Source organism: Scyliorhinus canicula, chromosome 4 (genome assembly GCF_902713615.1).
Source record: "Scyliorhinus canicula chromosome 4, sScyCan1.1, whole genome shotgun sequence".
In the NCBI taxonomy this organism is placed as follows: Eukaryota; Metazoa; Chordata; class Chondrichthyes; order Carcharhiniformes; family Scyliorhinidae; genus Scyliorhinus; species Scyliorhinus canicula.
The window spans coordinates 225,365,540-225,381,111 of NC_052149.1; the positions used below are offsets into that span (position 1 = coordinate 225,365,540).

At 54.7% G+C, this 15,572-nt stretch overlaps 1 protein-coding gene across 1 annotated transcript in view; it reads right to left on the reverse strand.

Moving 5' to 3' along the window:
• LOC119965408 (15-hydroxyprostaglandin dehydrogenase [NAD(+)]-like) overlaps positions 1 to 15,080 on the reverse strand; it is a 41,849-nt gene extending 26,769 nt beyond the window's left edge. The window contains exons 1-3 of the mRNA XM_038796160.1: positions 14,879 to 15,080; positions 5,803 to 5,926; positions 4,971 to 5,077 (exon numbers count right to left, since the gene is read on the reverse strand). Coding sequence (XP_038652088.1) covers positions 4,971 to 5,077; positions 5,803 to 5,926; positions 14,879 to 14,971 — 324 coding nt within the window. The 5' untranslated portion in view covers positions 14,972 to 15,080. The remainder of the gene's footprint in view (positions 1 to 4,970; positions 5,078 to 5,802; positions 5,927 to 14,878) is intronic.
• Positions 15,081 to 15,572: the final 492 nt, after the last annotated feature.

A 15,572-nucleotide genomic window follows, 5' to 3' on the forward strand; every position in this document is an offset into this window, starting at 1 on the left:
CTATTGTCCATGTTTAGACCATGGCTGTAATGAGATCTGGAGCCAAGTGGCCGTGGGAGAACACACATTGAGCAATTGTGAGCAGGTTATTGCTGAATAATTGTCACTTAATGACAACTTCCATCATTTTGCTGATCATTGAAATTAGACCGATGGGATGATTGACCAGATGTGATTTGTCCTGAATTTTGAGGAGTGGACATACCTCGGTCATTTTCCACATTGTTCCATTGATGCCAATGTTGTAGTTGTACTACAACAGCTTTTCTCAGGGCCTAGCTACTGAAGCACAAATCGACAGTGCTCACTGCTGGGGTGTACTGAGGGCCCATAAATGAGGGTTGTTGAAGGAGCAGCAGAAGCTGCAGATGGAGTTTGGGCTGACATCCACAGGGAAGGCGGTGGGGTAGTTGAAGCAGAGAAGGGCGGTGTATGAATATGGGGAGAAGGCTAGCAGGATGCTAGCACACCAGTTAGAGAAACGGTAAGTGGCGAGGGAGATTGGGAAAGTGAAGGACAGAGGGGGAATTCAATTCTGGACCAGGTGGGAGTGAACGGGATGTTTAGAGACTTTTACAGGGGATATACGGGTCGGAGCCCCCAGCCGTGGTAAGGGGATGAGGTGGTTTTTAAAGGGACTGGAGATTCTGAGGGTGGAGTAAAAGCTGGTGGAGGGCCTATGCGCCTAAATTGGCTGTTTGAAGTGGTGGAAGAGCTGGAGGCGATGCAGTCGCCAAGGACCCGGGGCCGGATGGGTACCCAGTGGAGATTTATAAAAGGTTTTCAGGAGTGCTGGAGCCCTTGCTGGTAAAAGCGTTTAATGAGGCTAGTGAGCGAGTGGTGCACTGACAGTCAGAGACCTACACAGGGACAACAGGATCGCAACACTGGATGAACTAACAGAGAAATTCCAGCTCGCCAGGCCAACGCTGTACTGGATGCAACAGGAAAGAAATGGGAGGAAGACCTGGGGATTGAGATAGGGTGGGGACTCTGGAGCTAAGCACTTCATCGGGTCAACTCCACCACCACGTGCACAAGGCTCAGCCTGACACAACTAAAAGTGGTACATAGAGCCCACTTAACAAGAACCCAAATGTGTAGGTTCTTCCCGGAGGTGGAGGACAGTTGTGAGCGGTGCCAAGGAGGCCCAGCCAACCACGCCCACATGTTCTGCTCTTACCCTGACTTAAAGAAAAACAAATCACTGCGGATGCTGGAATCTGAAACCAAAGAGAAAATGCTGGAAAATCTCAGCAGGTCTGGCAGCATCTGTAGGGAGAGAAAAGGGCTAACGTTTCGAGTCCGATGACTCTTTCTCAATGCAGCTTTGACAAAGAGTCATCGGACTCAAAACGTTAGCTCTTTTCTCTCCCGACAGATGCTGCCACACCTGCTGAGATTTTCCAGCATTTTGTCTTTTGTTTCTTGCCCCTGAGTTGATGGGTACTGGACAGCCACCTTTGTGGGAATGTCCAAAGTGGCGGGGATGAGGGTGGAGCCATGCCCAAAAGTGGCGGTCTTCGGGGTATCAGACCAGCCAGATCTATTCCTGGGGAGGAGGGCGGACGCCTTTGCCATTGCCTCCCTGATCGCCCGTGGTAGAATCCTGTTCAGCTGGCGGTCAGCAGCACCACCCAAAGCTGCAGACTGGAAGTCCGACCTCTCAGAATCTCTCCAAGTGGAGAAAATTAAATTCGCCATCCGAGGGTCAGACGACAGCTTCCACAGAACGTGGGAGCCATTCACCCAACTGTTCCGGGACCTGTTTGTGGCCAACGAATAAGCAGAAGAATAGCCAGGTAGCCAAGAATCAGGGTAAAGTAGCCAGGGCGTGAGAGGGAGGGAAGACCTGGGGAGGGGGGCTGGAAGATTGGGCGGGAACAGTTAGACCGAGGAGAAAAGAAAGTCGACCACAATGGGGGGGGGGGGTGGGGTGGGGTGGGGGGGAGGAGGAAAGGGGGCAGAAGTGGGGGGAAGAGGGAGGAGACAGGGAACAAAGAAGGTAACCAGAGAGGTGGGGGAATTAAAGCAGGAAGGAGAGTACGGGAAACAACAACAAACTCGGCAAATACAGTAACAGAGAGCAAGGAAACATTGGGCAAAAGATGGGACAAACAGCCAAAGCGGAGATGAATGCACAACAACAAAGGCAGCGAAAACCTGGGAGAAGCAAGTAACAACGCCAACACCAGATCTATTTTCTTATTGCCCTCTCTGAATTGGTCATAATCAATGTAATTGTTTCTCCGGCACCCAAATGTATATGTACCTCCCCAGTTCCACCCCCCCCACACCTCCGCAAACATGTGTCTACCTATTTGTTGAACGTAATACTTCTAACTATAACTGTTTTGGAGCTGGTGTACAATATTGTACCAGTTTGTTTTATTATGTTTCATTCTGTGTACATAACTGTAAATATACTATGTTCAAAAACCCAATAAAAATTTTTTTTTAAAGAAAGCTGGGATTTGGAAGTATTTCTTCAGCCAGACAATGGGGAATCTGTGGAACTCTTTGCCGCAGAAGGCTGTGGAATCACAGTGTCTTTAAGACAGAAATAGATAGGTTCTTGATTAATAAGGGACTCAGGGGTTATTGGGAGAAGGCAGGAGAATGGGAGAATGGGGACGGGAAAGATATCAGCCATGATTGAATGGCAGAGCTGACGCAATGGGCTGAATGGCATAATTGTGCTCTGAGGATATGGTGAAGATCTAGCCTGTTCAATCATTCTCCCTAATATCAGGCTTTCATCGGTGGAATGAGTCAGGTGACCTTTCTCTGTGCTGCTTCTAACTCAAATTGTAAAATCTGTACCCAGTACTCCAGATGCGGTCTCACTAATACCCTGAACAGCTGCAGTAAGACTTCCCCCACTACTATATTCCATTCCCCTTTCGATAAAGGCCAACATTCCATTTGCTCTCCTTATCAGAGAAAGGTAGATCAGTGCTGAAGGTTGCTATGTCTTTTATTACACTCCTGTATCATCTTTTATTCCACTTCTTTGTGTTTTGATACACTATGGAGTGTAACATGAGCTACTCAAACATTGATGAGTCTTCTGAATCTCAATGAAGAAGAATCAAACTCGTCCAGTAGTAACAAAAGGTTTATTGAGTAACGATAACAATAATTGCGTGAGTTTGTCACTTTAACATTGATACTAGTGATAAGGTTAACTACATCAAAATACAATAACTATGCTTAACTACACTAACCATCTGAGATAATCTTATACTCTTGTCTTGGCCACAGTCCACCCGAAAGAGAGAGAGAGAGGCACAATGCAGTTGCTTTTATACCCTTGTTGGTCCGGCCCGCTAGTGATCATCTGGTGCTACTGATTACACATTAGTCCCGATGTACATGAATATAAAGATCACTACAGCATGTGATGCATTCCAATCGACTCTCAGAAGCCCACTACCATTTAACACTCAATTGAGCGTTGACTGGCAGTGAGCAGGACTTCTTCTGTCCACTCTTGGAAGTGCTGCAGTGGCCAGAAGAGGTACTGCAGCACACTTCCTGGATCTGAGACCCAGGACTGTTCCCAAGCTGGGGGGTCCAAGTGTGGGCTAATTGGAGAGGCTCTGGTGGGGAGGGGTTGATCGTAGACCAGATTGGGGTGGGAGAAGCTCCGGACAGTCCCAGATCCTGGAGTGGAAGGTGCCCCAAATCTGATGGGTCTTTGAGATTGAGTGCTCCCACACCCACACACTCCCCCCTCCCCATCCTTGTTCTCCACCTCCTCCCCTCATCTTCCCACCCCACTTCCCAATATGTCAGGCAAGAGGGCAGATAATCCCTTCAGATGGCTCCATAATTGGATATTTCGGACAGGAGACTCAGATCGGCAGCACACCAATATCGCGCGAGTGCAGGATAACATCGGGATGGGCACCCAACATCATCACACACTATTTTACACTCTGTCATGCCCGCTCAGGACAGATAAAACTCTGTCCCGGGAATACGTACTGTTCTAATTCAGACAGATAGTAGATCAAGGACGTTACGGGAGCTAATATTAACTTAGTCTTACATTTATTTACAGAGCGAAACATAACGAATCATTCACCTCAATCTCATCCACATCACAGTCTCAATAGAGGTTTCTTCTAATAATAATCTTTATTAGTGTCACAAGTAGGCTTTCATTAACACTGCAAGAAGTTACTGTGAAAAGCCCCGAGTCGCCACACTCCAGCGCCTGTTCGGGTACATAGAGGGAGAATTTAGAATGTCCTAACAGCACGTCTTGGCAGCGGGGGGGGGGGGGGCTTCCTATGTGTCTCAAGTGGAACACCAAGGGCGGGATTTCCCGGCCCCCGCCGCTCCGACGCTGCTGCCAAATTCTCCGGCGCCGATTTTCGGGTGGGTGCGGGGTTAATGCCGCACCGGTCAGAGGCAGTTGGCAGCAGCCCCCCTGGCAATTCTCCGAGCCCCAATGGGCCGAGCGGCCGCCCGTTTCTGGCCAGTCCCAGCAGCGTGAAATGGACATGGTCCATCATGGCGGGACTGGCTTGTCGGCCGTCTAGCGGGGTCCTCGGGGGGAGGGAGCGGGGGGGGGATCCGGCTATGGGTGGGGCCCGCACGGTGGCCTGGCCCGCGATCGGGGGCCCACAGATCTGCGGGCAGGCCTGTGCCTTCGGGGCACTCCGCGCCAGCTTCTGTAGGGCTCTGCCATGGCCCTGTGGTTTCCACGCTGGCGGTTCTGCGCATGCACGGGACGACGGCAACCCTTCAGCGCCGGTTGGCGTGGCACCAACCCCTCCAGCTCCAGCCTAGCCCCTGGACGTGCGGAGGATTCTGCAGCTTCCGGCTGGCCCAACGCCCGAGTGGTTCGCAGCGTTCTTGGCAACAGCGCCGGGCCATCCCGCCGATTGCGGGAGAATCCTGCCCAATATGCCCACTATTTACAGAGAATTCAGCTTAATTGATGCACGAGAAACACGTACCAGATTTAAACTGAGACATTTCTCCCACTTCTTCTCATCAAAGATCCCCGCATTGTTACAAACGATGTCCAATCTCTGAAATTTCTCAAGTGTCTTGCTGAAAGAATCTGGAAAAGATGGTGAATGGAGTTGATTGACCAGGTCTGCGGCATTTTGGAAAGAGGTGTTCCATCACCAACCACTTTATTTAGAGTAACTCACAATGTCATAATAAGAAGTCTAACAACACCAGGTTAAAGCCCAACAGCTTGTTTGGAATCACTAGGTTTTGAAGCGCAGCTCCTTCCACAAGGACATATTTTGCATAGAATTTACAGTGCAAAAGGAGGCCATTCGGCCCATCGAGTCTGCCCCGGCTCCTGGAAAGAGCACCCTACCCAAGGTTAACGCCTCCACCCTCTCCCCATAACCCAGTAACCCCACCCAACACTAAATGCAATTTTGGACACTAAGGGCAATTTATCATGGCCAATCCACCCAACCTGCACATCTTTTGGACTGTGGGAGGAAACCGGAGCACCCGGAGGAAACCCACGCAGACACGGGGAGGATGTGCAGACTCCTCACAGACAGTGACCCAAGCCGGAATCGAACCTGGGACCCTGGAGCTGTGAAGCGATTTTGCTCTCCAAAATGTCACCGTGCTGACCATAATATATACACTATGTCAATGAAGCAAGATGATACTTTGAATGTGAGTCAGCTGGCAATGTACAGTAAATAGAGAAACTTAAGAAAAAACTCTGCTACACTACAATAAACGAAAATGAAAAATAAAATTTTGAAAACGCCAATAAAAGACCTTATTAAAATTAAATATTTGAATCTGTACCTTTGAGCTGATTTTCTGACGTCACATCACAGGGAAGGAATAAAATGTTGTCAGCTCCATAGACCTGTTCAAAGGCGACTTTCGTGGCTTCACCAACTGGTATATTAGCATCCAACAGACTCACCTAAAGGAGTTCAAAACAAACATTCACCCAGAGTATTCAAAAGCAGAATTTGCTCGAAATCTGAAATAAGAGAAGTGGCAAACCTCACTTCAGAGTCCGAGGGCAGCTCGGGTCAGTCAGTGTCCGAGGGCAGCTCGGATCAGTCAGTGTGTCCGAGGGCAGCTCGGGTCAGTCAGTGTGTCCGAGGGCAGCTCGGGTCAGTCAGTGACCGAGGGCAGCTCGGGTCAGTCAGTGTGTCCGAGGGCAGCTCGGGTCAGTCAGTGTGTCCGAGGGCAGCTCGGGTCAGTCAGTGTCCGAGGGCAGCTCGGGTCAGTCAGTGTGTCCGAGGGCAGCTCGGGTCAGTCAGTGCCCGAGGGCAGCTCGGGTCAGTCAGTATCCGAGGGCAGCTCGGGTCAGTCAGTGTCCCAAGGCAGCTCGTGTCAGTCAGTGTCTGAGGGCAGCTCGGGTCAGTCAGTGTCCGAGGGCAGCTCGGGTCAGTCAGTGTCCGAGGGCAGCTCAGGTCAGTCAGTGTCCGAGGGCAGCTCGGGTCAGTCAGTGTCCGAGGGCAGCTCGGGTAAGTCAGTGTCCGAGGGGAGCTCGGGTCAGTCAGTGTCTGAGGGCAGCTCGGGTCAGTCAGTGTGTCTGAGGGGAGCTCGGGTCAGTCAGTGTCCCAGGGCAGCTCAGGTCAGTCAGTGTGTCCAAGGGCAGCTCGGGTCAGTCAGTGTCCGAGGGCAGCTCAGGTCAGTCAGTGTCCGAAGACAGCTCGGGTCAGTCAGTGTCTGAGGGCAGCTCGGGTCAGTCAGTGTGTCCGAGGGCAGCTAGGGTCAGTCAGTGTCCGAGGGTAGCTCGGGTCAGTCACTGTCCGAGGGCAGCTCGGGTCAGTCAGTGTGTCCGAAGGCAGCTAGGGTCAGTCAGAGTCCGAGGGCAGCTCGGGTCAGTGAATGACCGAGGGGAGCTCGGGTCAGTCAGTGTGTCCGAGGGCAGCTCGGGTCAGTCAGTGTGTCCGTGGGCAGCTCGGGTCAGTCAATGTCCGAGGGGAGTTCGGGTCAGTCAGTGTGTCCGAGGGGAGCTCGGGTCAGTCAGTGTGTCCGAGGGCAGCTCGGGTCAGTCAGTGTGTCCAAGGGCAGGTCGGGTCAGTCAGTGTCCGAGGGCAGCTCGGGTCAGTCAGTGTGTCCGAGGGCAGCTCGGGTCAGTCAGTGTGTCTGAGGGCAGCTCGGGTCAGTCAGTGTCCGAGGGCAGCACGGGTCAGTCAGTGTGTCCGAGGGAAGCTCGGGTCAGTCAGTGTGTCTGAGGGCAGCTCGGGTCAGTCAGTGTCCGAGGGCAGCTCGGGTCAGTCAGTGTCCGAGGGCAGCTCGGTTCAGTCAGTGTGTCCGAGGGCAGCTCAGGTCAGTCAGTGTGTCCAAGGGCGGCTCGGGTCAGTCAGTGTCCGAGGGCAGCTCGGGTCAGTCAGTGTGTCCGAGGGGAGCTCGGGTCAGTCAGTGTCCGAGGGCAGCTCGGGTCAATCAGTGTCAGAGGGCAGCTCGGGTCAGTCAGTGTCCGAGGGCAGCTCGGGTCAGTCAGTGTCCGAGGGCAGCTCGGGTCAGTCAGTGTCCGAGGGCAGCTCGGGTCAGTCAGTGTCCGAGGGCAGCTCGGGTCAGTCTGTGTGTCCGAGGGCAGTTTGGGTCAGTCAGTGTCCGAGGGCAGCTCTGGTCAATCAGTGTCCGAGGGCAGTTCGGGTCAGTCAGAGTGTCCGAGGGCAGCTCGGGTCAGTCAGTGTGTCCGAGGGCAGCTTGGGTCAGTCAGTGTCCGAGCGCAGCTCGGGTCAGTCAGTGTCCGAGCGCAGCTCGAGTCGGTCAGTGTCCGAGGGCAGCTCAGGTCAGTCACTGTGTCCGAGGGCAGTCGGGTCAGTCAGTGTCCGAGGGCAGCTCGGGTTAGTAAGTGTGTCCGAGGGCAGCTTGGGTCAGTCAGTGTCCGAGGGCAGCTCGGGTCAGTCAGTCTGTCCGAGGGCAGCTCCGGTCAGTCAGTGTGTCAGAGGGCAGCTCGGGTCAGTCAGTGTCCGAGGGCAGCTCGAGTCGGTCAGTGTCCGAGGGCAGCTCAGGTCAGTCACTGTGTCCGAGGGCAGCTCTGGTCAATCAGTGTCCGAGGGCAGTTCGGGTCAGTCAGAGTGTCCGAGGGCAACTCGGGTCAGTCAGTGTGTCCGAGGGCAGCTTGGGTCAGTCAGTGTCCGAGCGCAGCTCGAGTCAGTCAGTGTCCGAGCGCAGCTCGAGTCGGTCAGTGTCCGAGGGCAACTCAGGTCAGTCACTGTGTCCGAGGGCAGCTCGGGTCAGTCAGTGTCCGAGGGCAGCTCGGGTCAGTAAGTGTGTCCGAGGGCAGCTTTGGTCAGTCAGTGTCCGAGGGCAGCTCGGGTCAGTCAGTCTGTCCAAGGGCAGCTCCGGTCACTCAGTGTGTCCGAGAGAAGCTCCGGTCAGTCAGTGTCCGAGCGCAGCTCGAGTCGGTCAGTGTCCGAGGGCAGCTCAGGTCAGTCAGTGTGTCCGTGGGCAGCTCGGGTCAGTCAATGTCCGAGGGCAGCTCAGGTCAGTCAGTGTGTCCAAGGGCAGGTCGGGTCAGTCAGTGTCCGAGGGCAGCTCAGGTCAGTCAGTGTGTCCGAGGGGAGTTCGGGCCAGTCAGTGTGTCCGAGGGGAGCTCGGGTCAGTCAGTGTGTCCGAGGGCAGCTCAGGTCAGTCAGTGTGTCCAAGGGCAGGTCGGGTCAGTCAGTGTCCGAGGGCAGCTCAGGTCAGTCAGTGTGTCCGAGGGCAGCTCGGGTCAGTCAGTGTGTCTGAGGGCAGCTCGGGTCAGTCAATGTCCGAGGGCAGCTCGGGTCAGTCAGTGTGTCCGTGGGCAGCTCGGGTCAGTCAGTGTGTCCGAGGGCAGCTCAGGTCAGTCAGTGTCCGAGGGCAGCTCGGTTCAGTCAGTGTGTCCGAGGGCAGCTCAGGTCAGTCAGTGTGTCCAAGGGTGGCTCGGGTCAGTCAGTGTCCGAGGGCAGCTCGGGTCAGTCAGTGTGTCCGAGGGGAGCTCGGGTCAGTCAGTGTCCGAGGGCAGCTCGGGTCAATCGGTGTCCGAGGGCAGCTCGGGTCAGTCAGTGTCCGAGGGCAGCTCGGGTCAGTCAATGTCCGAGGGCAGCTCGGGTCAGTCAGTGTCCGAGGGCAGCTCGGGTCAGTCAGTGTCCGAGGGCAGCTCGGGTCAGTCTGTGTGTCCGAGGGCAGTTTGGGTCAGTTAGTGTCCGAGGGCAGCTCTGGTCAATCAGTGTCCGAGGGCAGTTCGGGTCAGTCAGAGTGTCCGAGGGCAGCTCGGGTCAGTCAGTGTGTCCGAGGGCAGCTTGGGTCAGTCAGTGTCCGAGCGCAGCTCGGGTCAGTCAGTGTCCGAGCGCAGCTCGAGTCGGTCAGTGTCCGAGGCCAGCTCAGGTCAGTCATTGTGTCCGAGGGCAGCACGGGTCAGTCAGTGTCCGAGGGCAGCTCGGGTCAGTAAGTGTGTCCGAGGGCAGCTCGGGTCAGTCAGTGTCCGAGGGCAGCTCGGGTCAGTCAGTCTGTCCGAGGGCAGCTCCGGTCAGTCAGTGTGTCAGAGGGCAGCTCGGGTCAGTCAGTGTCCGAGGGCAGCTCGAGTCGGTCAGTGTCCGAGGGCAGCTCGGGTCAGTCAGTGTCCAAGGGCAGCTCAGGTCAGTCACTGTGTCCGAGGGCAACTCGGGTCAGTCAGTGTGTCCGAGGGAAGCTTGGGTCAGTCAGTGTCCGAGCGCAGCTCGGGTCAGACAGTGTGTCCGAGGGCAGCTCGGGTCAGTCAGTGTCCGAGGGCAGCTCAGGTCAGTCAGTGTCCGAGTGCAGCTCGGGTCAGTAAGTGTGTCCGAGGGCAGCTCGGGTCAGTCAGTGCCCGAGGGCAGCTCGGGTCAGTCAGTATCCGAGGGCAGCTCGGGTCAGTCAGTGTCCGAGGGCAGCTCAGGTCAGTCAGTGTCCGAGGGCAGCTCGGGTCAGTCAGTGTCCGAGGGGATCTCGGGTCAGTCAGTCTGTCCGAGGGCAGCTCGGGTCAGTCAGTGTCCGAGGGCTGCTCGGGTCAGTCAGTGTGTCCGAGGGCAGCTCGAGTCAGTCAGTGTCTCTGAGGGCAGCTCAGGTCAGTCAGTGTCCGAGGGCAGCTCGGGTCAGTCAGTGTCAGAGGGCAGCTCGGGTCAGTCAGTGCCCGAGGGCAGCTCGGGTCAGTCAGTGTGTCCGAGGGCAGCTCAGGTCAGTCAGTGTGTCCGAGGGCAGCTCGGGTCAGTCAGTGTGTCCGAGGGCAGCTCGGGTCAGTAAGTGTGTCCGAGGGCAGCTCGGGACGGTCAGTGTCCGAGGGCAGCTCGGGTCAGTAAGTGTGTCCGAGGGCAGCTCGGGACGGTCAGTGTCCGAGTGCAGCACGGGTCAGTCTGTTTCCGAGGGCAGCTCGGGTCAGTCAGTGTCCGAGGGCAGCTCGGGTCAGACAGTGTGTCCGAGGGCAGCTCGGGTCAGTCAGTGTCCGAGGGCAGCTCGGGTCAGACAGTGTGTCCGAGGGCAGCTCTGATCAGTCAGTGTGTCAGAGGGCAGCTCGGGTCAGTCAGTGTCCGAGGGCAGCTCGGGTCAGTCAGTGTGTCCGAGGGCAGCTCGGGTCAGTCAGTGTCCGAGGGCAGCTCGGGTCAGTCAGTGTCCGAGGACAGCTCGGGTCATTCAGTGTGTCCGAGTGCAGCTCGGGTCGGTCAGTGTCCGAGGGCAGCTCGAGTCAGTCAGTGTCCGAGGGCAGCTCGGGTCAGTCTGTGTCTCCGAGGGCAGCTCGGGTCGGTCAGTATGTCCGAGGGCAGCTCAGGTCAGTCAGTGTCCGAGGGCAGCTCGGGTCAGTCAGTGTGTCCGAGGGCAGCTCGGGTCAGTCAGTGTCCGAGGACAGCTCGGGTCAGTCAGTGTGTCCGAGGGCAGCTCGGGTCAGTCAGTGTCCGAGGGCAGCTCGGGTCAGTCAGTGTCCGAGGACAGCTCGGGTCATTCAGTGTGTCCAAGGGCAGCTCGGGTCAGTCAGTGTGTCCGAGGGCAGCTCGAGTCAGTCAGTGTCCGAGGGCAGCTCGGGTCAGTCAGTGTGTCCGAGGGCAGCTCGGGTCGGTCAGTATGTCCGAGGGCAGCTCAGGTCAGTCAGTGTCCGAGGGCAGCTCGGGTCAGTCAGTGTGTCCGAGGGCAGCTCGGGTCAGTCAGTGTCCGAGGGCAGCTCAGGTCAGTCAGTGTCCGAGGGCAGCTCGGGTCGGTCAGTGTGTCCGAGGGCAGCTCGGGTCAGTCAGTGTCCGAGGGCAGCTCGGGTCAGTCAGTGTCCGAGGGCAGCTCGGGTCAGTAAGTGTGTCCGAGGGCAGCTCAGGTCAGTCAGTGTCCGAGGGCAGCTCAGGTCAGTCAGTCTGTCCGAGGGCAGCTCCCGTCAGTCAGTGTCCCAGGGCAGCTCGGGTCAGTCAGTCTGTCCGAGGGCAGCTCGGGTCAGTCAGTCTCCGAGGGCTGTTCGGGTCAGTCAGTGTGTCCGAGGGCAGCTCGAGTCAGTCAGTGTGTCCGAGGGCAGCTCGGGTCGGTCAGTATGTCCGGGCAGCTCAGGTCAGTCAGTGTCCGAGGGCAGCTCGGGTCAGTAAGTGTGTCCGAGGGCAGCTCGGGACGGTCAGTGTCCGAGGGCAGCACGGGTCAGTCTGTGTCCGAGGGCAGCTCGGGTCAGTCAGTGTGTCCGAGGGCAGCTCGGGTCAGTCAGTGTCAGAGGTCAGCTCGGGTCAGCCAGTGTCCGAGGGCTGCTTGGGTCAATCAGTGTGTCAGAGGGCAGCTCGGGTCAGTCAGTGCGTCCGAGGGCAGCTCGGGTCAGTCAGTGTGTCAGAGGGCAGCTCGGGTCAGTCAGTGCGTCCGAGGGCAGCTCGGGTCAGTCAATGCCCGAGGGCAGCTCGGGTCAGTCAGTGGCCGAGGGCAGTTCGGGTCAGTCAGTGTCCGAGGGCGGCTCGGGTCAGTCAGTGTCCGAGGGCAGCTCGGGTCAGTCAGTGTCCGAGGGCAGCTCGGGTCAGTCAGTGTGTCCGAGGGCAGCTCGGGTCAGTCAGTGTCCGAGGGCAGCTCAGGTCAGTCAGTGTCCGAGGGCAGTTCGGGTCAGTCAGTGTGTCCGAGGGCAGTTTGGGTCAGTCAGTGTCTGAGGGCAGCTCTGGTCAGTCAGTGTGTCCGAGGGCAGCTCGGGTCAGTCAGTGTGTCCGAGGGCAGCTCGGGTCAGTCAGTGTGTCCGAGGGCAGCTCGGGTCAGTCAGTGTCCGAGGGAAGCTCGGGTCAGTCAGTGTCCGAGGGCTGCTCGGGTCAGTCAGTGTGTCCGAGGGCAGTTTGGGTCAGTCAGTGGCCGAGGGCAGCTCGGGTAAGTCAGTGTGTCCAAGGGCAGCTCAGGTCAGTCAGTGCGTCCGAGGGCAGCTCGGGTCAGTCAGTGTGTCCGAGGGCAGCTCGGGTCAGTCAGTGTGTCCAAGGGCAGGCAGGTCAGTCAGTGTGTTCAAGGGCAGCTCAGGTCAGTCAGTTCCTTCCGAGGGCAGCTCGGGTCAGTCAGTGTGACTGAGGGCAGCTCGGGTCAATCAGTTTGCTTGGGGGAACTCAAGTCTGGGCTGGTATGAGTTGGGGGTGAGACCATGCTATTTTTAAAATGGAGTCAATGTGAGTCACAGGGAGGGCAGATTTCACAGGGGAATCATGCTGTGATTTAAGACTGTTTTGCAAACCTTTTTCCCCAGGACATTTGTGACCCTTCCAGAAGGTTCATGACCCACCATTTCTGCTTTCCTTTAATGTGACAGGTAAGCCTGTTTGGTCCTCACAATTTCACTTGCTTTGTCATTCAATGTTACATTTCTGCTGAGGACTTCAGCTGATGATTTAAGTTCTCGCTGCATCCTTTGAAAAAAATCAACTGCTCGGCCCAGGAACGCAAGAAACTTCAGAGAGTCGTGAACACTGCCCAGTCCATCTCACGAACCTGCCTCCCATACATTGACTCCATCTACACCTCCCGCTGCCTGGGGAAAGCGGGCAGCATAATCAAAGTCCCCTCCCACCCGGCTTACTCACTCTTCCAACTTCTTCCATCGGGCAGGAGATACAGAAGTCTGAGAACACTCACGAACAGCTTCTTTCCCGCTGTTACCAGACTCCTAAATGATCTTCTTGTGGACTGACCTCATTAACACTACACCCTGTTTGCTTCATCCAATGCCGGAGCTTATGTAGTTACATTGTATATCTTATGTTGCCCTATTATGTATTTTCTTTTATTCCCTTTCCTTCCCATGTACTTAATTGTCTGTTGAGCTGCTCGCAGAAAAATACTTTTCACTGTCGCTCAGTACACGTGACAATAACCAAATCCAATCCAATCCTAAAGGCCGGTCGCAGCTTTTGTTTAACTTTGCAAATTTATTTCCAATACCTGGCTTTTCCAAGCTTCTGACTTTTTAACCACTGAAAATTAAAGCAATTCCAGGTGAACATGCACACCCTTACATTTATACACAATCTTTCTTTTAAAGATATTCCCATTTCTTTAGAAATTTAAACAAGAATAGAAAAACGTGCATTCTTGTTTTTTCTTTACAAACTCTGAATTTAGAAGTAATTTGTCAAACACACACAATGTCACAATATTTCTTCCTGGTTCCATTGGATTGCACTCTCCAATCATCCAAGTCATCTCCTTCTCCATTTTCACCAAAAGCACTTCCTGGTTTCCAGATCGGTGACACAAAGTGATGACTGTTTGTTTTCTTACAGTGTTGGCATGTGTCAGCCGTATTGACTGGACACATTTGATTGGGATTCCTTGCTGACAAACTTGGCCTGGCTTCCCTCTCACTGTCCAGTAGCTGTTACTTTTGTCAGATACATCCAGCCCAGTCACAGACTGCCGACCACTTCCCTATCTGTACAACACGTCGTGGCAGTGCAAGTGGACATTATGCCAGCCATTGAGCAGCTTGACCTCGGAGCCGCAGGTCACAAACTGCCGATCGATAGTGGGGACGAGCCGCGCAGCTCTCAGACGGCGAGCACCGAAGCGGAGCTCCAAGCTAGTGCCAGCACAGTTCGCATCGCGTGCCCACCTGGCCACCCATTACCCCCCCCCCCCTCCCCCCGGACACTGCCCAGCCTCGCGCTGCCCCGCCTGCTCGAACATCACAGCCCACCGGGGACTTCCCATGGCCATTCTGAAAAGCTGGTCTCGTGGGTCATGACCCTGAGTTTGAAAAACCATGAATTAAGACACAGGTCGCAAAGTTTGGATGGCCGCAGGTTTACGCAGGATAGGACATGAGTGTCCAACCATGAGTGTGTTAGAATTGTCCGATTTAGAGGTAATGAAGGGATGGATGAGGGTTTCAGTAGCAGAAAGCTGAGGCAGAGACATGGTTAAGTGATATTTCAGAGGTGAAACTGGACAGTCTTAAATGAGGTTGGAAGCTCCTGTCAGAAGCAAATGGGCCAAAATGGAGAAACTGGGATCGCCACCCCTCCCGTAATGGCTGGGTGGGGGAGGGGGGGAGGGTCTTCTGGAACTTCCCTCAATCTTCTGGAGGCCACATAATACAAAGCATCCAGAGAGTCAGCTATGGTGATATGCATCACTGTATATACACAAAGGGTTAATGTAAATACACAACTAGGTAACCACTAGAGGGAGCACCAGAGATGTCATGACATGCAGACATACAGCCAATGGGTCATTACAACAGGACACAACCAATGGGTAATCAGGACACCCAGAGGTGGCATTACCACAAGGGGGCACTTCACATATAATCCATATAACTGGGATTCAGTTAATTTCCAAACCAGAATCAAATTCAGTTTCACACTCCACTACAGCTCCCAGAGAAAAACAAAACTCAGATAATCAGAAATATTTATTTCTACACATACTGCGTGTGCACTCACCCCGCCCGGTCAGACAATAGCAACAACAGCCTAAGACACTTCAGACAGGAAAAGTAAAGAGTTACCTTGGCCCCATTCTTCAGTAATATTTCACTAATCGCTTTCCCAATCCCTTGAGCACCGCCGGTCACCAGCGCAACTTTCCCCTTCAGTCCCATCGCAGCCTTTCCTCTGTGTGCAGCGGAAGCTGATCTCTCTCAGCAGGCAAACACTATCGAGACAGAGAGAGGGGGAGGGACAGCCCAACTTTGCTCAATCAGTTACTTGCAGCCGGCCAGATCTGATGCATTCAGATTCAAAGAGACTGGTAGAACGATTAAGGGAGTGTTTAGAAATCATTTTCTTTTCAACCTGAGATACTGAGGGGCTGGGAAGGATGGTGGAAGCAAAGCCCTCAATGCAGTTGTTAAGATCCCTGTTATTAAATGCTAGGGTGTCCCAAACCCCAGAAGGGTAACTTAGAACACCGGTTCTTAGTGGTGTATATTTCCAATTTGGAACACTGTGAGGAAAGGTGTGCAAACCACGGAGCAGTAGTCCAGTCTTGTCAGAATCAATAAATGAAGGATATTTAGCAAATTACTGCGGTTGCTGGAATCTGAAACGAAAGGGAAAATGCTGGAAAATCTCAGCAAGTCTGGCAGCATCTGTAGGGAGAGAAAAGAGCTAACGTTTCGAGTCCGATGACTCTTTGTCAAAGCTAACAGACAGAGTGGGAAATATTTATTTTGTTAATGAAGGTTATTTATTAACTTAAAA